The 23,745-nt window shown below is 39.9% G+C and overlaps 2 protein-coding genes across 3 annotated transcripts in view; one reads left to right on the top strand and one right to left on the bottom strand.

Annotated features, from left to right (window-relative positions):
• The first annotated feature begins 264 nt into the window (after positions 1-264).
• On the top strand, positions 265-6,329 carry terf2ip (telomeric repeat binding factor 2, interacting protein). The gene is made up of 9 exons (XM_056396214.1): positions 265-378; positions 936-1,181; positions 1,916-2,064; positions 2,298-2,512; positions 3,166-3,258; positions 3,378-3,939; positions 4,064-4,167; positions 4,973-5,401; positions 5,741-6,329. Exons 2-9 carry the CDS (start codon positions 952-954, stop codon positions 5,960-5,962), a joined length of 2,004 nt encoding a protein of 667 aa, XP_056252189.1. The 5' UTR covers positions 265-378; positions 936-951; the 3' UTR covers positions 5,963-6,329.
• A 259-nt stretch (positions 6,330-6,588) lies between these two features.
• The window catches only part of iffo2b (intermediate filament family orphan 2b), a 28,863-nt gene continuing 11,706 nt past the window's right edge, over positions 6,589-23,745 (bottom strand). The window contains exons 2-8 of one of the 2 annotated variants that reach the window (XM_056396228.1): positions 16,681-16,741; positions 14,736-14,831; positions 12,921-13,091; positions 11,994-12,142; positions 11,200-11,401; positions 10,959-11,057; positions 6,589-9,997 (exon numbers count right to left, since the gene is read on the bottom strand). In XM_056396228.1, coding sequence (XP_056252203.1) covers positions 9,764-9,997; positions 10,959-11,057; positions 11,200-11,401; positions 11,994-12,142; positions 12,921-13,091; positions 14,736-14,831; positions 16,681-16,741 — 1,012 coding nt within the window. In that variant the 3' untranslated portion in view covers positions 6,589-9,763. The remainder of the gene's footprint in view (positions 9,998-10,958; positions 11,058-11,199; positions 11,402-11,993; positions 12,143-12,920; positions 13,092-14,735; positions 14,832-16,680; positions 16,742-23,745) is intronic. The other variant, XM_056396237.1, reaches the window with a different exon arrangement.

The following is a 23,745-nucleotide window of genomic DNA, read 5'->3' as shown; positions in this document are numbered from 1 at the left end:
GACAATAGACAGAACAACATATTTAAAATATACAACGAATATATTGTTTTTCATTGATTATTGGACACATTATTATTATTCCTTTTTGCTATTTTTCTTTCTTTGTATTTTAGATTAATCACAGTCTCTTTTTATTTATTCAACATGTCAATTTAGCACCAATTAATAGAAACACAAAATATAAAGTGGCTTTAGATGGATGATTTTTGATGGAATAAAAATACTGTAGCTACAAACAGAGGGGGCGGTAATGCGACACTTACTTGAAGCAATTCGCCGAAGAAGAAAACATACGGAAGTCGGACTTTTGACGCGGCGGGAAAGCTTACTATACAGTTTACATTCAGTGCCTAATATTACCTAATCGGGCTTTTTTAGGTAAGTATAACATCATCTGATTAGGCAGCAACTCTGTACAAATATCTGCCTGTAATTAGGCTACGTTTAAGTAACGGTGCTAACCAGTTTAGCTACTGTTACTGACGGTAACCTCCTCGCAGGTGTTTTTGAGGGCTGAGGACAAGTTACTAAAAATTGCCTTTAGATGTAACTTTAATCAGGTGTGTGCAGTTTTGTGTCGGTGCTGTTGCATCTGACAGTATTTCCCAGTAACAATTCAGTAATAGTTGAAAAAAATACCCTGTTTAATATTACAAGTAAATGTTGTGCTTTGAAAATGTTACTTACGTAAAAATATGGAAGAACAATCAGGGAAATGTGCTTAATGTTTAAAAAGATCACAAGGCAGTTAAACGCCCCCTGTGACTGTTGCACTGCCACATAGCATAAAATTAGACTATTATTACTTATGCATTAATGTAAAAGCGGGAATTTACTGTTTTAGTTTGTTTGGTTTTACATAGCATTAGTTACAGAGCACTGTTCTGTATAGTTAACATGTACTGTCTGTAATTTAATTTCATCTCTTGCACCAGGTGAGACATCCTGATCATGCCGTTGAAAGAGGAGGATGTGGCCAAATCTAATATCTCCTCAGTTCTCTTCATGACTGCGGAAGGTGAACCCATGTCTTTCTTCCTCCGACCGGGTCTTGTCAAAAGCAAGCTCCAGCCACTCATCACATCTGGAGGAGGGATGTTGTGCAATGTCCAGCAGCCAGGTGCAATCCTGCTGATTGACCCAGAGGAAAGAGGCTCTCTCCGTGAAACCACTGCTCACTGGTAGGTGCTGGACTGGGATGCTGTTATAAAGTTTTTACATTAGAGGGAATATAGTCCATTGAAACAAAAAGAAAAGTTGATGTCTTTAATGGTGTAATATTCAAGACTTTTGTTTTGTGGGTTCATTCGTCATATTTTAAATTTTAGTCTGTGCGTGTTAGAGGCAGAATTGGAGCAGCAAGTTTTTAGATATGATGACAAATAAAATGAGTTACAACTAAATCTTGCATCTGTTTAACTAGAGAGAGTCTCATGACACACTGGGTAGAAGGATAAAGTAATTGGAAATTTTGGATTTCACTATTAGCACTACTTATCACAGCTGCATATGCAGGGCTTGTTCTCCAAGTCAGATTGACTATAATGCCGCTATGGTTGTTTGATTTCAATTTCACAAGTTTGTTACTGTACATTATTTTTGAATTGCAATGAAAACAGATGACAACAGCTGTTTTCGATAAAATGATAAAAGCGGTGTAGCGCTGCTCTAATAACACCTTTATTAGACCATCAAAGTACATTTTATTCTGTATTCTGTCTGTATTTAGGAGGGCGAACAGAGCTAATGTTATCAGTATCAATATAAATGACTTGAGCAGAGTATTCACTGCCAAGAGTACCTGTAATCTTTAGCCCAGTAAAGCATTGCCAAGTACATATACATCATCAGTGATTTCATTTGGTGTAAGTTGTTCAAAGCGCAGAAATGAAACCACTGTCTGTATTCTCCTCAGGTACGTGTCCACGAAGTACATTTACGACTGTATCGAGAAGGAGGAACGGTTAAACATAGAGGAATACAGGTTAAATCCTGAAGTGGTCCCAAGACATTCAGCCAGACTGTTTAACAACTACAAAGAGGGATTTTTTAAACTTTTAGGAGGTATGATGCAACCAACACTGCTATTTGTCATTCTGCCATTGATTCTGTATGAAGAAGAATTGGTAATACTCAAAACTGACAACAAAAAGCTGTTAAAGTACAGTTTAATCACAATATGTGCACCGCTTTTGTATTACATATACGTGTACATCATTTGTAGTCACATTAGGAATATGTGTATTTCTGTTTGTTTTAAATCTATTGGTGTGAACACCTTCTGTCATTATACTTAGGCAGGGCTGCCTACACCCCTGAAGAGGATGCAGCCATTTTGAATTATGTCAGCAACCACAAGAGCGAGACGGGGGGAAACCGGCTCTGGCAAGCGATGGAGAAGCAGTGTGTGACCAGTCACAGCTGGCAGTCAATGAAATATCGTTATAAAGTACAACTGGCTAAGAAAAAGCCTGAGGTTGAGAAGGTGAAAACAGCAGAGGGAGAGATCAAGGTAATTTACCTGGAGGGTTTTGCAAGGTATTTTGTTATCTACATTTCCACAATGTAAACCATTTCAATCCAACAGCAAAATTTGTTTAGTTTATAATGTTCAGGATTTGTTGATGTTTGAAAAATGTGAAAGAAAGGTTAACACACCTTTCAGTGTTGTGTAGTCCTCACAGGTATTCAGAAACAAAAATGGCCAAATAATACCAGGGTAACAATGGTGCAAACAGTAGTTACAGTGACCATGATTCAAATAATAATTATTAAAAAATTAGAATTATGTGGCTTTTATCTTTAACTGGAAAATTCAAAAGCATGTTCTGGTTCAACTATGTAAAGAACTTCTTTTTTTTTTTTAAGCTTCAAAATAACCAAAAACTGCAGTTGATGTCGCAGAAACTTTAGGAGGGAGTGTATTTTTCCATACAACCACTAGAGTATGGCATATTAAAAAAGATCGGTTGTACACACTGCACTGTGACTTTAATTTTATTATAATGATAATAATGAAAATATACAGTATACTCCAACAGCCCTTATTCACATACTTTCTACTGAAGTACAAATGAAGCTTTGGAATAGCTCTAGACTTCTCCTTGTTTATTGTTCATTTTTTATAGACATGAAGCCTGAAGTTTCTTATCTGTCTGCTTATAGGAGGCGGGAAGTCAAGAGACAGATGTTCAGAAATCTCCCAATGAAGATGCTGCTTCTCCTCAGAAACATTCAGCATCAACAGACCTAACACAGGTACAGAAGACAGAGCACATAGGCATTATAGCCAATGACTCAAAGACAAATTGTTTGTATGTGATTTAATTTTAATAAACTGAAATGAATTAAGCAAAACAAGTTTGGTGTTTCTGCAGATAGATACCCAGCTCTTACCAGCTGAAAGTACACAACCAGAAAATGTAGAGGCTGAGACATCAAACTCCCCCCAACCTGGAGAACCTTGTTTGGACCCACAGACAGATGCCCACCCAATTCCAGCTGAGAGCCCAGAGCCAGCAAGAGCAGAGCCGCAAACAACGGTCTCTCCACAGAAAGAAGGTGCGCCAGAGGACTCTCTGCAGTCCCTGCCAAACACTCCAACTCCAAAAAATACAAAGCAGCCGAAGCAGAGGGCCTCCCCCAAGCTGGAACAACCGCAGCGCCGATTAACACGTACGCACCTTGAGCTCGAGCTGTCGTCATCGCCTCAACCTTACAGCAAGAAACTCAGATCATCGTCGACCTCTCCCGAAAAGCTGTCATCATCTCCCCAGCCCGTAAACAACACTAAATCAGCTGTTAAGCTTGCTGCTCAAAAACACACAGCAACAGACCCGCCACCTTCAAAGAGAGCCAGAGGAAAGAGTGTGGCACCGGTGGCAGAGAGTCGACAAGAGGAGAGCGAAGAAGCTGCTGTCTCTGAAATACAGCAAACAGGTTTGTCATTCCTCTGCAGTAACAGTAACTCATCTTTAACAAGCGTTTATACAACAGAGATTTAAGTAACATGTTTCACTCAAACATGATCTCCTTTTTTCTTTCTCCCTTATATGTTTCTCAGATGAAGAATCTACGTCATCGCCACAGAAAGCAGAGAAGAAAAAAGAAAAGAGAAAGCTGGGGATTCTGGAGTTGGCTACAAAGGAGTTTGAAGATGAAAGTGAGGTACGACTACACTGCACAGTCTGGGTTTGAATGTCTGACAGATCTCAGGTCGTCAGGCAGTTTCTAGGTGCATTGAAAGACCAGCTGATGACGTGAGAGGTCTGTAATATTCTGGGGAGCACCAGCGCTACGAAGGCTTAGATGATCTGTCTTGTTTAAAGGTAGAGAATGGAAATGCTAATTCCATTTTTTATAAGTAGTTTTGTTTTTGTCTGCATGTAAAAAATATGTCATATGAAGTATGTTGAATATTTGATGTGTAGAGAAAACAAGTACAGAATTTACATATGTTTCTTTGACTGATTTAGTCATATTTATTATTATTGTGACTTCATATGAGCTCTATTCATCAGCATTTAAATCGTCTAAATTTGGTCACATTTGATAAATTGCTCCTGTTTCGACAGGTAAAAATGATCATGTGTATCTGGTAAAATTGCTCATAAATTCATTATTAATAAATATAGATTCAGCAAGCAGCTTCACAATGCTCTTGAATGTGACTTTTCATACATTTGGTATGAAATTGTTTATTGCTGTGATGTTAGTTTTAATGTTAAATCAAACATCAAACAATTCATTATCATACATACTGTAAATGAAGACTATGTATCTGTATGGGATTCATTTTTATTGGTAACTTTATGATTAAGCTTTCTCGATCTTATCTTTTATAAAAATTTCAGAATAAAGGAAAAATGCCAATCACCTAAATCCCTACTATGGGCTTAAACACCAAGGCAGGATCAAAGAGCCATGTTAATTTCATAAGTAAGATTTATACTGTTACATTGCTGTCTATTAGTCTGCTGAGGACGAAGCTCCAGATCTCCGAAACCCAACTGAAACCGCGGCGATACAGCCCACATCAACAGAACCCCTGTCTTCAGTCACAGCCGCAGATCCTGCCTCCACACAGTCCAACCCTGAACCTGGACCCAGCCTTCAGGGGAAAGCACAACTGACCCAGTCCCCCAGCAGTAACCGTGTACCAGAAACAGGCTGCCCTGAACCTGCAGCTTCTGAGGCCGTCCACGCAGCCTCCAGGCCCCACCTGTTCATATTTGACAGAGAATCACAGGAAGAAGACTCTCAGTCCCTTGACGGTAACAGTGCCGCAGCTCTGTCCGAACCGCAGCCACCAGTGAACAAAGACGCTGCACTTTCTCTGACTCAGGTCGCGTTAGAGGAGGACATGCAGCAAATCAGAGAGCTGATGAACCGGACAAACCAGGCGAGTGTTACTGTGTAGTAGATGGTCCTCTGTTTTTGCAATGTGGTTTAGCCTTCATTATTTTTTGTTTCTCCAAAAGGTAGACAGCATCCTAAAGAGCAGCAGCACATTGGGTTTCATTTCAATCCAGAGTTACATACTCTTTATTCCTGCTTATATTCTGTTTGGTCATAGAAGCAAACTAGAAAACAGAAGCTCAGACAGAAAAGGAGTAATAATACTAATTATTTAATTGCCATTAAGTAATGAATTGTTTATTTCTCTGTTGTTCAGCTTGTTTCTACCCCTCTCCATCCGTCTGGTTGTAACAATTTCTAACCTTCATGATTTGTCTTCTAGGACTTAGCTAGCGTGACCAAAGCCCTGTTGAAGACCAGCGGAGACTTCTCTGCTGCGCTGGATCTGCTTTTGGATCCGTCCTCCATTTCTGGACCATTTTGGAATCGACGTGATGACAGTCTTTTGCTCTCTGCTGATCCTGTTGTTCTCCTGCACCTGCAGGAGAAATACAGTGAGGAGGAAGTGGCTAAAAGAATAGTGTTTCTTGAGGTGGAGAGATGAGAGAGGGGATCTAGACGTATGGAGCATACACACCAACATTATTACATCAAAGAACTCATGTTGCTAGTTAGCTGATATTCATTATAGTTTGAATTGCCACGTCCGCTGTCTGTTTCTTCATTAGTGTCCCAGATTCTTTCAACACGAAAACTACAGATTGTGTGGCCCTCACTTCGTTGCAGCTTAGTCTGACAAACTTTGAAGGAATAAAATCGCGGCTATTGTGCCATGCTCTGTACAGTTGTTTGGGGAGAGAATCTTTTAATGCATTTTAGCATGAAAATATTTTGTCATTTTTTAAAATGTTTTTCTTTGTTGTTTTTTTAATATCTATTAATGATAATAAATAATGTGAACATGTGGCAGATTTCATTGTTGAAATCATAATTTTCAAGCATCACACTCATACATGAACTCTTACATTGACAGCCTCTCTACAGCTGCAACACTAAAGCATCCATACTGTACTCGAAGTATTATGTGTGGCTTACTTCAATTACAACATAGCCTGTAGATTATATTATCTCAACAATACAAACAAAAAACACTCAGAACACATGAAGCCTGCACTTAAAATTCGAGAAAATATTAAATGGAAAGCATTAAAAATACAAGAAGCAAATTAGTCTTGATTTTTATCCAATCCACCATTTTATTTCATTTTACCCCAATATCAATTGAGTACATTCATAATTTTGCCCCAGACCCACTTGAATACATTGTATCAATAGTGTAAACAAAAAGAAAGAAGGAAAAGCAATTAAATTAACCAACCACTTAAAATGGATCAACAGGATGTGACCTGTGATGCAAATTAAACGCAAAGACCAGTATCCAACACACTTCAGTAGACTTTACCCAAATATGGCCACAAGTATTGCTGCACCTTTTTATCTCCCCGTCGTGTTTATTAAACCAAAAGTGAAGGTGATAATGACAGCAAACAGGTATGCAAGTGAACATGTAAAACCGTTTGTTGACACGACAGTTAACACAACCATATATTCCCAGTGCAACGCTGATAAAAACCACTCGTATAAAACCCTTTTAGTATGAAACATTCACATCCACCAGGACCTAATTTACATACACCAAGGTCACATACAGGTAAGAACCCGTTTAGTAAAGCAAAACATACCAAGGTCTCCATGAAGTAACAGCACACCATATATCCCTGGATTTAAAAAGCTACAATTTTTTTTTGCTCAGCATTTACTTGTAAGGTCTTTAGAGGATGCCTCCAATCAAGCTACATTCAACAAGGAGGGTTGCTACAGTATTTTCAACTGATATAACTGGAATCTGACCTGCTTCAAGTGATGGGAGAGTGAAGATAATACACTGAATGTCCAATAGTTTGCGAGAATGAATGATTCTGCAAACTAACACATCTGTGGTAGGCCTGTACAAATACTGAGACTGAGTTAGTAGGATTCATAGCTTGATTTACATCTTTGTCGTATGTTACTGTACATATTTGCTTTGGTTGGCTGGTTAGTGTGATGGTCAGAGTGATGAGAAAGACAGCGTGATGTGTAGTTAGACCTGCTGTTTTTTTTTTTTGGATGTTACAGCCATACAATCAATAAATGATGTGTTGGATGTCACCGCTGCAAAGTACAGTACCAATAAAAGAATGGCTCTTTGTCACTTATCAGGCTGGTTTTACATCAACTCAAACAAAAAAAGCATGTGGCGTTTTCTCTGCGAGTAAGACTGTCCCTCACTATTGTCTGATATAATCAATTGGTTTTTATGATGGGTGATCTGATACGGCCAATAAATGACCAAAACATCTGGAACAAGTTTAATATTCCTGAAAATATAATAAAAGCTGAATATGGTGACATTAACACACTTTTTGGTTAACATAAAATGATTAAAAACAGTGAAAAATACATTTTCTGCCACAAATACAATTAATCAATGATTAGGATAGACACTGTTTTGATTAAAAACGTAGCGCACAGTCTGCATTGCAGCTATTTAGTTCAAAAAATAATGTTATAAAAAAAGATCCATAGCTCCTTTTCTCCACAGAAACATGCTGAAATAACAAAAGGCCTGTATTTTAACATTCTGCTTCTGTAAATCTTCCAAGATAGAAGTAGCACTTAATCTTTGATCCAGCAAACCGTACATACATTATAATACAAAGAGGTGATAAAAAGATCACTTCTGTCCCCATGCGCCGATCAGTTTCTACGCTAATCCAGTGGAAGCACTGAAAAGCGAAATTGTGAGACATCTCAAACTGTTGCAAAAGACTAATATGAACAAAAAGGCCTCTGGGGTATACGATCACATGCCTACAGCTCTCTATGTACAGTCTGACACTTGTAGCCCCGATTCAGAAGAGACAAAGCAGGATGTGCCACCCATCTGGAACAGAGTCCCCTGCAGGACAGCAGGAAACTACACCAGAATAACACCAAACATAACCAAAGAAATCTATCTCCAAAAAACAATGAATGAAAATTAGGATTGTGTGTGAATGATTGTGTGAAAGGGAAACTTTTCAAAATGAGTCCTTTGGTTTTTCTTAAGAGGTTTCAGAGCCTTGTTTGGCTTTGATAACTTCAATTTATTCGATCTATTTCATAAAAACTAATGCATTTTAGACATCTACGATGATATGTCTTGATGTGTGCAAAGTAAACTGCACAAGATGAGAACAATGTTTCCCCAGTAAAGTACACCTTAATCGGAGCAATGAACTGATTGTTTCATTATCAAGTAGCATCTATATTATTGTCATGAGCAAAGATTTTTGTCCTTTGTTCAAGGGGGGGCGCTGTTCCACTTTTTTACTGTTGGTGTCCATGAAAAAAACAAATGTCCCATACATAGATTTTTTCACACTCAAACACACACACACACACACACACACACAGAAAAAAAACTTCTCGAAATGATACATAGAAAACACCTGCTTTGCTTAAAAGGCTAATTGTATTGGTGTGAAGAGAAATGATGAAGGGTGAAAGCCAGTCTGAAAGTAAGGCCAGCTAAATTGCATAGAACGTCAGTAGTGCACTGATGCATCAAAAGGCTGTGCTCCTTTCCTCTGTCAGCTTTGGCAACCCTGCAGAGTTCCCTCAGAAACCACCAGAACTCCAACACCATTTGTCTCCACTTCTTGTTTTGTCTCCTTGGCAGAAGACAATCTGGATCACAAACAACCCCTGGACTTAAATAATACGAAAACAAAACAGTATACCAAACAAGGGGGAACTGACTTTCTGCATCTAAAATGAATATTAAAATTCAAAAGATGGATGTTTTTTATTTTCTGTGAATAATGTATTTGTTGTTCACCGAACAAGAAGCACAATATGTACTATTTTCAATTCCTTTAGAAAAAAAGGACTTTAATAGGGTAAGAATTTGTAGAAAATACTTCTCAGCCTGTTTAAAACATTTGAGAATTTCTCTTTCTCTCCCCAAAAATGATGTGAAGCTCTGGACAAGAATCCAGCGAGGCAGCAGTGAGGAAGAAAGCACAGCTCGGACTCTATATGCACCCTTTTTCTCTTTGTGAAGCAAAGACACCACCTCCCCACACCCCCACATCCCCACATCCCCACAACCACCACCACTTTCTAAACAACAGAAATAGTATAAAAGCACCAGTTCTGGGCCCGCATCAGTGAGCATGACCATCAGAACTTAAACAGGTCAAACAGGCCCAGATTGAAGTTGGTCCACCTCTCTAGCAGGGTGGAGCTCTATACACATTTAACCCCCATGACAACAAGGGGTGGTCAGGAGGAGATGGGACAAAGCCCGGTTATGCAGCCATCAACTAACAGAGACTTCGGCCTCTACGTCCTTGTCCGAAATCTCGTCCTGGATCTCATCTGTGTTCCCTGAGTCGCTGCTGGCCACAGAGCTGAAAGAGGGAGAGTTCCTGCCTCCTTTAATCATCCGTCGACAGGTCTCCATCTGCACGTCCAGGCCTCTCTTCATGCTGCACATCTCCATGTACTCATGCAGATGTCGGTTCATGTCACTCTTTGCTGTGGCCAGTTCCATCTAAAAGAACACAATGGATAAAACAATAATATTGAGTGAAGGGTAATACTTTATGTTAATTCCTTAAAAAAAATGTTCCTACCCACTACATAATTTCCCCTTTTTTTCTTGACGAACATGAATACAACGAGTATGTATGTAATAACTGTACTATCTCCATTTCCCTTATTATCAATGCCAAATTGCATAGGCCTTTATTGGAAAGTATGCTAGTAATAACATCTAAACACTTATCCATAGCTTCATTAACATTTTAAATTGATCTTCCCCTTGACTTCAGAAAAACCCCTGAAAACCCCTCCAGGTTAATATTTATACAAAATAACATAAAAGTGTTGAATTGGTACGACTTGAAAAACCAAATGTGCACCACAATATTAAAACGGTGTGCCACAAGGATCCATTCTTGGGCTTGGGATTCATAGACCAGAACATTTACAAAACATTCCAGCAACTCAAAACTCTCTGTCAGTCTCTACATTAAAGATTACTCCCTCGGCAAAAAGAAAAAATAGAAAACCCTCCCTCTTTTTTAATGCAATTTCCCACCCTAATAACTTTCATACGGCCCCTAAGGGAAATGAACGGAAAGAGGAAATATTACCCAGACTCAGTGTTTCACACAGTTTGTTTATTTGCTTTAATCTTTCTGTGTGACTGGAAGTAAATAAATATATGCTTTTCCATGACTTAAATCCTATTTTCATGACCAAGCAATGTGATTTCTGTGTATACATGAAGAATATGCATAATAATTTAACCACAATAATTCCCAAGTACATTTACTATATACACAATAGGACTGGGTGATAATTTAGTATCGACTGTGAGTGGAAGTAATTATATGATCATATTATGTTATAATTGTAAAGTTTCAAAGCAATTTATAATTTAAAAAAAACTAAAGTACAAAATGAATTATGAATTATTTCACACACAAAGACACATATAGATTGTCTACCTCGATCTGGCCAATGGTCTCCTGGTACTCCTGCTCTCTGGTCTTAAATAGTGACTCCGTTTCATCAATGAGGCTGCCAAGACTTCCATCCTGGGAGTCCTTAGAGAGCACAGACAGGCCTCATTCATCATGCATGAGGAGATGTCTTACACAGCATCCATAGCAATGATCTACACTCTGACTTGCATGAGCCTGAAAACCATATAGTGTGCACGGGACCGTAAATGCAGAGAGGACTCACTGGATCAGTGGTTTCACCGTTGCCATCGCTGGGGGCCATGGCTGTGCAGGTTGTTGCAGCGATGGCGCACGGCACGTTGTAGTTGGTGAAGTCCTCCCACAGCAGCAGAGTCTCCTCATTTTCTTCCCATGTCAGACTGTCACAGTCGTCGTCGATTTCGAATGTCTCGCGCCTGGTAACAAAGGAGTTATCTGAACAATGTCTGTGTAGGACAAGGGAGAAGAATGGAAGAAGAATGGAAAGAAGAAGAGAGAGAGAGGAGAGGAAGGAGAAGTATAACAGCCACCAGACGCAGCAAAGGTCATGCGTTTATAAAGACGATGAAAAGAAGGGAAAGGAAAGGTTTTAGAGAAACCACAAGCAGTCAAACATAATATATAGCCAGCAACTGAAAGTTAGTGATTAGTAAATAGGTTAATCCAAAACAGCCAAAGTTTGTGAGGGTGAGAAATGTTAGAGAGAATTCAAATATATAAGCACTTTGGCCTTAACAGAACAACTGAATGCCCACGGTATATATATCTGCTGAGTTTTGCTAAACGAGCATATAGTGTGTTAGATGCAACACTCCATATAAACGCTAGAGGGAGATGAAGGAATACGCAGAACAATTCCATCACAACAACTTTGCAGGGAAATACTGTGCTGGTATGGCGCAGCTGCAAAGCACATTCAGTTTCATTCAAAGCCGAGAGAACTCGGTTCAGATTTGTGTGGGCATTGCTGATGCATGTGTGTGTGTGTGTGTGTGTGTGTGTGTGTGTGTGTGTGTGTGCATGTGAGGTGTTGCTTACAGCTGGTTTAGCATGCGTTTCATTTCATCCGTGATGTTGAGCGACCCGGGGACCTCCTCCTCTGAAAGGCTGGGCTCGGCATCCATCTCTGAATTCTCCTCATCTGACACCACTTTACGCTCTTTCTTCCTGCAGCAGGCCACAGCCCCCTGCAATGCACACACACAAACATAAACACACATCCAACCCTGAGGCAAAATGCGAAGAAGACAACCGGTGTTTAGTGTGATGATTTATTTTTCAACGTATACTTGTGAATGCTGAACCTGCAGCATTTTCTTTTATTTGTTTATTGAACTGGTTAAATGACAGAAAGAAGAAATGTAATGTGTATATACAGGATGTCTAGCTAATGCTAATTTGTAGTCCTCATCTCTGGTTCAGTTTTTTTTATCTACATTGATCTGCAGATGAAACACTTTTTGTGCAGAGTTCTTTTCTTATAAATAGTGTAAATATAAGAAATTTCATATTAGGCAGAGACATATAACAACATGTGACATAAAAGAAGCCTCCAACTTGATTGACAGTGGATTGATACTTGGGCTCTAGCTAGCAATGTCGGCGCAATGTGATAACCTTGTGTGCAGCAAAGTTACAACATCAGCATTTCACTTTTCTCTATCTCTCTCTCTCTCTCTATGTGTGTGTGCTTATGTAAGAGTCAGTACTGTAATTGTTCTGAATGTGTATTGTTGTATGTTTGAGAGTGTATTGTATATAAAATGCATTCCAGCGCCTTCAGAGAGGGGGTCACTCAGTACATGATGATCAGCTGGTGAAAAATCAACACCGTCAGCCACTGGCGGCTCTGATTTCATTTACAGAGTGCTGACTGTTTCCCTCACAAAAGAATTCATATGTTTTTCTGCCATCACTGTCAGCTCCTCCGACATACAGTGGGGCAGCAGTTAGATGGATGCCCACCTTCTCTGGGAGCGACCTGACTGGACTGACGTTGAACATCTTTGACATGTCTTCCGAGTTGCGTTGCTGAGCCACGTCGCACAGTTTGGCCGTGATGTCGATGCGCCTGCAGATGTCCATATCCACGTGCCGGGCTTTCTCTTGAATCTTGGAGTCCAAGTCAGTCATTTGCTGCATTGAGATGGATGGAGATTTTAGAGAGACATATACAAACAGTGTGTGAACTTGATTCATTGTTACAGGCAAAATGTTTAAGTTGACTGACATCAGCCGATTGTTTTATGGTCATATTACATCTTTCAGTTCGTTGGTGTCGGTTAACTCATCTCCATATCATTGCTTGTCCACTGAACATTTGATCCACTTAGTGATGAGGTATGTGCTTAAATGTTTAAGTTTCATATCACATTTACGTACTGTTTTAGAGAGCTTTTATCTTAAAGGGTATTCCGTCCTTTTTATACACTACAGTCAGTTTACTTGCACAAGGTGTACTACTACACCAGTAGTGAAAACAATGAAAACTGTTAATGTAGAATGTCCTCTGTGGCTTTGGTGGGAGAACATAACCCCGGTGATGTCATTGGGGTAATTTTTCCCTCAGATTTGGTTTGAGACTTCAAATTTATAACAGAAAGCTAAGGCTCCAACCAGTAGGTGTTTACTTAAACTAAACGGCCATTCCTTCAACTTTATAGAAGCTTAATGATAAAATTTAAGGTGCTATTTCACTTGCTTCGAAGATCCGATTTTGATCCATTTTGGCAGTTTCATTCATGATATAGTGATCAAATTTTTGCTTGATTCTGATCTTTTAACAAATTTTGTGTTTCCTGTTTTATATTGTAAATATGTAATTGACTCTTTGGCTAGGGTACAGTATTTATCTCAATCTAGCTTAGCTGGTTAAATAAAGATTATCTTAAAAATATTAAAACTTCCATCTATTTACAGTAGAACTACACTTTTGCATCCTGAATTTGTCAACATAACAAACATTCAAATACATTCTGTTCGGATAAGATTTAACGGGGCAGATATGGACTGTGCAAACATCGCACATACACTATTTCATCCCAAGCTTTGACTATAAGACCACTCATTTCTCTGAATAATGACAAGAGGGTTACTACATTCAAAGACACAACCATAACAACAAAGCACGGGATGTCTTACTACTTCTAATCTACACATTCTATGAGATCCAATGCTGCTATCTCACTCACCTGTCTCTGGATTCACACATTGGGGATGAAGTAAAGCACAGAAAATAACATGAAAAATCTACAATGTACAGATGCCAAAGTGAAGATAAGCAGGATAAACAACAAAGCTTTCCAAAAACAAAAACATCATCTGGCTATATTTATCCCTGAGCAAGCACAAGCTGTGACTGGGCACACTGCAGTATATTACAGCTGTATATCACACTAGAGCAGACCTGCCAGGGAACAATACAGGGCTGTACAGAACAGGAAATGCTCTTGATCTACAGCTGCTATTTGAGCTGTTTTCAATGAATGCTTGTTTTAGAGGCTTTCTGGCATTACATATACTTCCTAAATCCAAATAAGGAAGGAAGGAAGGGTGTGTGTGTTAAGTATTATTATTAAGACCTGTGTGAGTGGCAAGCTTCATCAAAATGATGGTTCGGAATGTGCGAGAGAACAGCTGTACATGCTGAAACATTGATGCTGCTTAACACAATTGCTTTAAGCAAGGGAGTCAACCCAGCAGTTTTTGTACAACGTGAAAGCGTGTGTCAGACTTAAGGAAGTGATGATGACATCACCCCAGCGCTGAACAAATACTTACATCACTCATCAGGCTCTTGAAGACCACGAGTTCAGCCTTCAGTCTGTCCACCTTCTCGCTCAGCTCACCCTGGATCTCCGATGATTCCCGGGCACTCTGGGTAAAATGCACATACAGGTAAATAAAGGTCCTAATAAGGTTAGTGGAACCACATAAACTCTGCTTACCAAAGTTTGTGAAGTAAATTTGTTCAATAACCATTTCTAAACTGGTGTAAATCTTTATATCAAACATTTATAATACACATTCTGGTAGGTTTTAGGTTCATTGACAACACTCCAACAACTCTGCAAAAACAGTACAACATATCAGACTTTGCCAGTGATACAACAATACAAACACATAAAGTAAAAGTGTCAAAGACAAAGTAAAAGGAGTCAACAACTTCAAAGACATTGGTTGTAAATGAACTTACCCAGTAGAGATAAGACTGACCCTGGTTACATTCTGATAAGGCCCACCTGATCAAATAAAGCTTTCTTTACTGTTTCTGTTTTACTGTTTTATATGATCATGTTATACTGTTTTATGTGGTTACTGTTTGGCTCGTTACCCAGAGGTCATTGTTTAGTTGCCTCTACATATTTACCTGATGCAAATGTGGGCCTTTGCTGAAAGCATTAAGTAATACAAAAGATGTTTTATAACTGAGGCTACATAAGCAAAGGGAAGGCAACCATGTACTGTATGTTAACATACAACGAAGTAGATCATAGCCGATTTGGTGATTCAATTCCAGTAGGCTAAAATTTGAAGGAATAGTTTGGCATATTGGAAAAAGCTTATTCTCTTTCTTTAGTTAGATTAGAAGATTGATACGACTCTCGTGTCTGTACGGCAAATGTGATGCTAGTGCCAGCGGCTGGTTAGCTTAGCTTAGCATAAAGACAAGAAACGAGGAAATAGCTAACCTCGCTCTGTCTGAAGGTACAAAATCCATTTCACATCTAAGGTTCACTAATTATGGCTATTATCTCATCTGTTTAATCCGTACAAGTGTAAAAATATCAAGTTATAAACTTTTGAGACAACTAACTTTTCGTTGGAGCTTTTCAGAATAAACTATTCCAATAAGATGGCTATGGCTTCAATGGATGGCTAATGTATTTAGCTAGTAAACATGGTCTCAGCAATTGAAAGACTCAATTTGACCAACAAAGTCGACCAAAAAGAAGATTAACCCCGTTGACTTCAATAAGTTTTTGGTTCTGTATTAAGTCAACACATGGCTCCAGCCCTCTGGCTCTGGGCCCATAACAATAACTGGCTGTTTTCATTGAATTTACTGTGTGAGCAGATTTCCGGCTCTCCCATTCACAGCGACATCTGCCCGTGTGCTCTAAAAGGTTAAAGCCCCCTGGGAGAGTGGCACTCCACCTCTCCATCCAGGTTTTTGCTGACCCAGAATCAAAGACAAACACGCATGCTGTCACAGATCGATTTGCGCAACAGCACTGAGAGGGAAGGATGACGACTAGATGAGGTACTCACACCAGCCGGGATAGTGTACATGTTGTGATACAGCCTCAAGGTGTGACACTTTAAATTGATTTTTGCCACTACATCTATTTTCTGTTTGCCTGCTCTGAACATGAACATAATGGCAGACTGCTGGTGATATTTGATGTTTATATCTACATCCAGGCCAGCTGACTCCTCTTGATGGGTTTGTAATATGGTTTTTCTGAACTGACACACATCCTCCTGGCTGTACAGTAGCTGCTTCTAGTCCAGCTCTGCTGAGTCCGCACTGCATGAAACACCATGAAGAACGGAGCTATATTTAAATGCTCATACATGTGCTGTAGGGGCTATTTTGAAACTGTATGTGTACAGACTATACTCCTCAGATCTTATTTGCACTCCTTGTCTGCATGTGGTAAATGACCTTTGTAATGACCTGATTATGTTAATGAAATATATTCCATTGTTTATGTTTCCCAACCTGCTGCAGGGATTCCACCGTGGACTCCATCTGCTCCCGTTTGGACACTTCCTCTTCCCATCTGCAAGACAGAGCACAGAGGTGGGTCAGTTACTGCTGGCCCTGGTCCCCTGGGGGCCACTAGACAGGGTAATGGTACTTTTGTGGGGATAATACTCCCATCTCTGATTACAAAATGCCCTTGACAGTGTGTGTTCACACCCACTTCCCCCTCCTGTTTTCAGTCTTTTGTCTCTTCCCTCCTTTGTAGTCATCTTTACATCCCCACTGCCTCAATAAAAGTTCCATCCTTCTCCAAATACAACAAACTCTGCCCATGAATAGCGTCTCAACCTTTGAGTGACTGCAGAGGGACATTTGAGCTTCGACACACACCCAGAAGGGCGGAGTATCTCTGCTGCAGCCTGAATTCCTTCATGCTCACTGCCTCGTCCCTCATGCAGTCACAGATGTAGGAAATCTGTTTACAAGATCTCACTGGCACCAGTTCAAAGCACATAAGATCTCTATTCATGCTTTTGACGGAGGTACAAGCTAGAGCTATAGAGTTAACATTCACTAAAGCTACCAACCCGAGTGCAAAGCCATTCATAGCAATCCCAGTATTTACTGAAGATAAGAGGTGAATTATTCATCACATCATAGTCGCCAGTTGGGCAGAAAAATCACACACACAAACAAGCAGCTCACGTTATTGGTTTAGTACATTTGCAAGCAACAGAAGATGACAATAAAGAGTCTCGCGGCTCTGTGCTTTAAGCTTGTTAAGCAGGTATAGTGCTTACCATGTTCACCTTAGTTTAGTGTGTTAGCATGCTAATTCTAGGTAATCAGCTGAGGCTGTCGGGAATGCCACTAGTCTTATAAGTCTGTTGATAGCCTGTGACAATCTAATTGCAATAGATGAAAAATAAAGGGATGACAAAAGTTCATCCTGGGGGGCGAGACATGAAAGTGATTAAATTTTTCAGTCTGGAAAAAAGTGGTGGACTCAAAAAACCAACCAACATTACCATTCTTAAAGTCATGCCACTACCGTGGCTAAAAATAAAGTGCCAGACCCCACCCCACCCCCCAGCCCACCCATTGGTTGCAAGCTATGATTAGCAGCACAGTTCTATTTTCCTCTGGTGATGGGTCATATCACTTCTCTGCACCATGGCAGCCATGTATAAACAAAATTAGGAGTCTCTTTAATTGCATTGCAGTATGCATCGCACACGAGGCACAGAAGACTCAGCCTCTACCGCATCCGTCTGCTTCGCATGCTCCTAATACACACTCATCTGGTTCACTGGGAGATGAGATAGCAGGCATGCTGAGTCACAGATACTTCCCAAAAGACTGTACGAGATTCAGAATGGACAAGGAGCTCATTGATGAAAATGAAGTAGCCGCACAGTATCAGACATCCATGTGATGATGAGCCACTGTGGGTCCACATGCATGGTGACAGTGGATGATAAAAAACAGAGGGGGTTTTCTGTGTGTGTGTGTGTGTGTGTGTGTGTGTGTGTGTGTGTGTGTGAGAGAGAGAGATAGAGAGAGAGAGAAAAAGAGACTGCATGAGCCAGTGGGAAAATGTGTGTGTCCTGATGTACGGCAGCGCATGTCTGAGTATATATGTTTACTGGAAGGGAGAAAGCTGATATCCGAAGACCCCTATTGACTTCTGGGACATTAGCTTACCCTTAGCCTTTACCATGGAGAAGCACAAACACAGCCAGAAGTCACTTCGGCACCACAACATGCGTCACTAGAGAATTCACTTTCTCAACAAAACTCTTGTTTCCATTCAGGACCCCCTGAATGTACACTGTCTAATTAGAGAGAAGTATCCCTTGGCAGGGCGTGCCAGCTCACACTGTGATTGAAGCCTGGTTCTGAAAATGCTGGCAGCGCTGCTTTACTGTGACCACAACACTCCGCCTGTCTGCCGCAGGACTCCGACTAAGGTCATTGGAGTTCACAACTGCATCACATCCTCTGCAGAAACAAATCCGTTTGTCACAGCATCTGCATCACTTGTGTTGTCACTTCCTGAACAGCCGAAACAACTTTTCCTTTAACGAGTGATAACCGGACATCGTGATTAAGTTGACGTACTGATTGGGGGGGTGGGGGGGCTATCTCTGTCAACAACATTTCAAGGCTATTTATGTCACCTACCAAAGGTGATGGAGTCAATGGGGCAGCAACTGCTTCCACATTATTTGGAGCGGTAACAATTCAGCAGTCCATAATAGTCAAATGGAAAATCGCAGACTGTTTTCAAGCATCCAGATATAAAAAGCTAATCCAAACAAAGATGACACTACAGCACTGCAAAGATATTCTGTCTGGCCTCTCGGTCATAGCTATGGCTCTGGTTTTCCTGTACCTTTGGCGTGACTCAGTCAAATGAACACACCCGGAGTCTCCTTACAAGGACAAAGACAGCAGGAGAGCCGGAGCCTGTGTCCACTCATAGACATCTGTTTACTCACAGACACATCCTCTGAAATCTCGCTCTAATAAATCCAAAACTGTGGTCTTACACATGTGTTAGCTCGGCCAACAAAGCCAACTCAAATTGCAGCTATAAATAAAGTGGTTTCTCTTTAATTTTCGGGAGGCAAAACCAAAATTTAATGAAGTTTTTTAAGAGCCACATTAAGATACTTTTACTTCTATTCATTGAGAAAATTAGAAGCCTTTTGAAGAATGAATAATCTGTTTTTTTCAGTAACATTACATCCAATTTAATCTGATAATGAACAGATAATTGTTTTCTTAAATCAGAGCCGCATCACTAACTGCAGTAGCACTTAAGTAGAATGAAATGAATGAAAAAAGAAAGAAACATTCACATTTCAGTGCATGCAAAGAGATCTCAGCTATGTGTTTTGTGACCCATGAAAAAACTGTGATTTAAGAGTGCAAGTGTCTCACATCAAACAGACATTTTCTCATACATTTTTTGTCCGTTGAACAATAGCATTCCAGCAGCGCTTGCCAACTAACACTCCCTGCCTTGTGTGGTATGTCTGGGAGTTACGCTTGCATGCGAGCTGCCTCAATGTTTTCCCATCACTGCGCCTGAGCACACGGCAGCGTGCACACGTCCAAATCTGACACACGCATGTTCTCGTGCTTGATTCTTTTCAATGAATGGTCATTGTGAGAGTTTAATGACTCTAATTACGACTAAATCTTGAAGGGTGATTCATCTCTGCCAGAATCAAAGTGAGGAAAGTGACTCCCAAATTATTACTTATTATATTACTCTAAAATGATGTTCAAATTGTAAAGGTCTTACAGAGTGACCACTGTATTGTACTGTTACAAACAGGCTGTAAATACCAAAAGGAGCACAGGGAAAACTTTGAGGTGTGGTTTGCGGATCATTCCACGAATCCTCTGTTGCTCATTGCAAATAAAAAACGTCAAGACAACACCCTCTTTAAACTACATGATGGAAAGTTTTACTTAGAGAGTGAAATTCCTTCGTAACCACACATCAAATTACAAGCTCAAAACTGATCCTGTGCACTAGAGAAGCTTAACCCCTACATGCATCCATTTAGAGATCGTATACACTTTTAGTTAATTTAGTTAATTCTATTTCAGCCTGAAATTTTTTGTTTAAACTATTTTAGGGGGTCCAAATGTAGCAATTTTTTTTTCTTTCTAACTTAGCATTACATTAATGTTGTTGTAATGTTCTATGTATGACAAGTTGTAAGATTTATACTGAAGGATAAAACATTTGCCCTTATTTACCTTTGTCATTTTCTAATCCTTTCCGAACCCTTTGACATTGTGATGCCTTCTTTGCCTAATTACCTAGATGGCAGTGTGTGTGTTTGCACAATGTGCTTCATTTGCAAATCGAAATAATTTCCCCTGATGGTATAATTTATGAAGCAACTATGTATGTACTGTTTATTAGAACTGTTGCGATGCTTGTCCATATGAAGATTGTGATGACCAAAATGTCATAAATAATTTTTCATGTTCATTCATGGTGTCAAAATGCAAACATTTTTGAATAGAAAAATAGTAATAAGGTGTCTGAAGACCCAGGATATGTAGGAATGTATGGCAAAACATCAAAGGTTTAAGAGGTCATTATAAAGTAAATGAAAATAAATGATTATAAAAACAATATCATCAGATCACAATAATAAGTAAATCAGTAAAACTATCTCCACTGGATGTATTACTGTATATAAAAAATATTAATCTGCTTTATCTCCTTGTCAGTAAAGTAAAAAACTAAATTTTCATTGTAAATTGCTGTGGAGACACAAATCACCATGCGCCTTTTTATAAACAAGATAGAACTTAGTCTAAACAGGATAAAGACATTTTAATAGCACCATTACAATTAATTCTCATGAGGGCAGGCAATAGTAAAACAGGAAGCGTTACATGATAACCGATTGAAGGATCAATACATCTGGCTACATGCAGGACAAACACTCCCATTCAGCTCAGCTGCTCACATGAAATGAGGCCACTGACAGCTTTGATAAATCATGTCTGAGAGTCCAGAGCGCACGTGATTCCTCGCCTTGGAACTCCATAGGCGTCTATATAATGTCTTCTCTATGACAGCAGCATTCCCCACCCTCTACATGCAATTATACAGAGCACAAGCGGGTACCATAATTCACTTTCAGCACAGATTCTTCCAATAATCTTGCCTGGATAGGAGGAGCGTTAGGGGAAGCAGCATCTGTGGCACAGAGATGTGAAGCTATGAGTAATGTGACGCTTTCCTGGGAGGGGAAAAAAGGGGGAGGTATGACTATAGTAGGTCATCGATTGCATGTCATGATGCTCTGTGATATATAGCCTCCCCAGACCCCACAGAGAGACATGTGTGGCGTGCTAATAATGCAGCCATGTGAAATGGATCGGGGCGGCAGGTAGAGCAGCCCAGGAGCCCGACGTCTGGCATGCTTGGGCGTCTCAGCTGACGAGACAACACGCCAAAGTCAAAGCTCATTTCATTTCTCTGCTCCAACTAACACTGCCTCCATCCCTGACCTTAATCCATATCCATAACACAACCACTCCCACACACACACACACAAAGCAGTTTGTCCTCCATCGCTGCATCTTCTCAAGCAATCTTGTGTCAGTGGAAACGGTGGCATCAACCTGCATCCAATGTGAATGCTGATTAGTTCCGGGTTCACTAAATCGTGAAATCTGTGCACAGTCATTGTCTGCTTCATGTTCCACAGGCATGGTCAGTCTTAAATATAGACCTCCTAACCCAGACACGACACAGACACCACCAGGCCAAGCACGAGGACTGTCGGTGTTGCTAAGTGACCACAGACATTTTCCCAAGCCACCATCATTGGCCCTCAGGGAGCGACCAAATATTGTTGGTAGCTAATATAGTAGACGGTGTGAAACACATTGTGATTGTTTACTGACTGCTCTAAATCTCGATTCTCATGTTGAGGGATTTTCATTTTTTGGTAACCTTTTAAGTCATGGATTGTAAAAGCATTATAAATATATCTAAAGAGCATATTCTGCTCCTAGGATTTTATACTCAATGAAATTATTGGTATTAGAACACCATACTAATCCTGGGTAAGGGGTTTCCCTTTGCTCTCAAACAGCCTCAGTTCTTCCTGGTAAAGATTCCATGAGATATTGTCAACATTCCTCTGAAGTTCTGCTCCATGTTGACACGATTGCCTCACGTAATTTGTCGGCTGAACATTCATGCTGTTAATCTGCTGTTCTACCACATCCCAAGTGAGTTCTGCTGGATTCACATCCGGTGACCAGGCCAGTGAAGTACAATGAACTCATTGTCATGCTCCTGAAATAAGTGTGAGCTTTTGCTTTGTGATTTGGTAAATTGACGCACATGGTCAGCAACAATACTCAAATAGGCTGTGACATCCAAACAATGACTGATTGGTCTTAAGGGACCCAAAGTGTGCCAAGAAAAACATTCCCTACACCATTACACCATCATCACCACCAGTCTGGACTGCTGATATAAGCCAGGCTGTGCCCACTACAGCCTCAGATTTCTCTTCTTGGCTGACAGGAGAGGAAACCGATTGTGGTCTTCTGCTGTTGTAGCCCATCCACTACACGTTGTTCATTCTGAGATGCTTTTCTGCTCAACACACGTTACGGTAGCCTTGTTTCACTATCCCCAACCCTCACAACTGAATGCCTAACCCTAACCATCTATATACATATTCAAATAATCGGTCAATTATTTTGTTGATTAATCAATAATCACAGTAAAATGTCAGAAAATAGTTCTGGAGTTTAGAAAATTTTCTAGAGTCCACAGTGAATTCTTCAAATGTCTTGTTCACACTCCAAACCCCAAGCATATTCAGTTTGCAGTGATGCAAAACAGCAAATCCTCACACTGGAGAAGCTACAACCAAAGGATTTTTGGCGTTTATTTACTTATTGAAATCAGCTGCAACAATTAAGCCATTATCAGGATGCAGATGCAGGATGCAGACTAATCAATCACTCAACTAATCTTTTTTGCTTTAGTTGTGCTTTTTCCCCTGTCTGTGCCTCTCATGTATTAGCATAGCATTAGCATTTGGGTCACAGAGGTAAGCCTGAGTTTCTCTTTAAGATAATTCACTAGCGAAATTTGAAAAACCCACAAGGTTGTTTGAAAACACTTAATGCTGCTATAAACGCATTTCCAGAATTCCCAAAGGCTGTTCAAACCATCAGAAAAAACATTCCATCCGCTGAATGATAAAAAAACATTTTCAACCCATTTGCCAAGTTGCAACTTCTCTGTGACCCGAATGAATGCTAATACATGAGCTGAATAAACTGGGGCTGGTTGTATCCCAGCCGTCTTTCCTCTATATAATGACTCTGTTCAATATGTCATGTCAACATACTGGTTATTTTCATGGTTAGATATCATTTATTCAGGGCAAAATGTAGCCAGAAAACATGTGGCAAAGGCAGAAAATGTTGAATTTTGGTCTGAAGTGGCAAAAAAAGTGAAAGCCTCAGTTTGTGAATTATATAGTTTGCCTTTTATGAAAAATTTAAATTTAA

The sequence above is a fragment of the Seriola aureovittata genome, chromosome 2 (assembly GCF_021018895.1).
Source record: "Seriola aureovittata isolate HTS-2021-v1 ecotype China chromosome 2, ASM2101889v1, whole genome shotgun sequence".
In the NCBI taxonomy this organism is placed as follows: domain Eukaryota; kingdom Metazoa; phylum Chordata; class Actinopteri; order Carangiformes; family Carangidae; genus Seriola; species Seriola aureovittata.
The sequence above is the reverse complement of the archived record's forward strand: the minus strand, read 5'-3'. Positions and strand labels throughout refer to the sequence as shown.

Coding starts and splice junctions, on each gene's coding strand:
- terf2ip (XM_056396214.1), top strand. CDS start 952: ATGCCGTTGAAAGAGGAGGATGTGGCCAAATCTAATATCTCCTCAGTT. Junction 3,259..3,377: donor CATCAACAGACCTAACACAG/GTACAGAAGACA, acceptor GTGTTTCTGCAG/ATAGATACCCAGCTCTTACC. Junction 5,402..5,740: donor TGATGAACCGGACAAACCAG/GCGAGTGTTACT, acceptor TTTGTCTTCTAG/GACTTAGCTAGCGTGACCAA.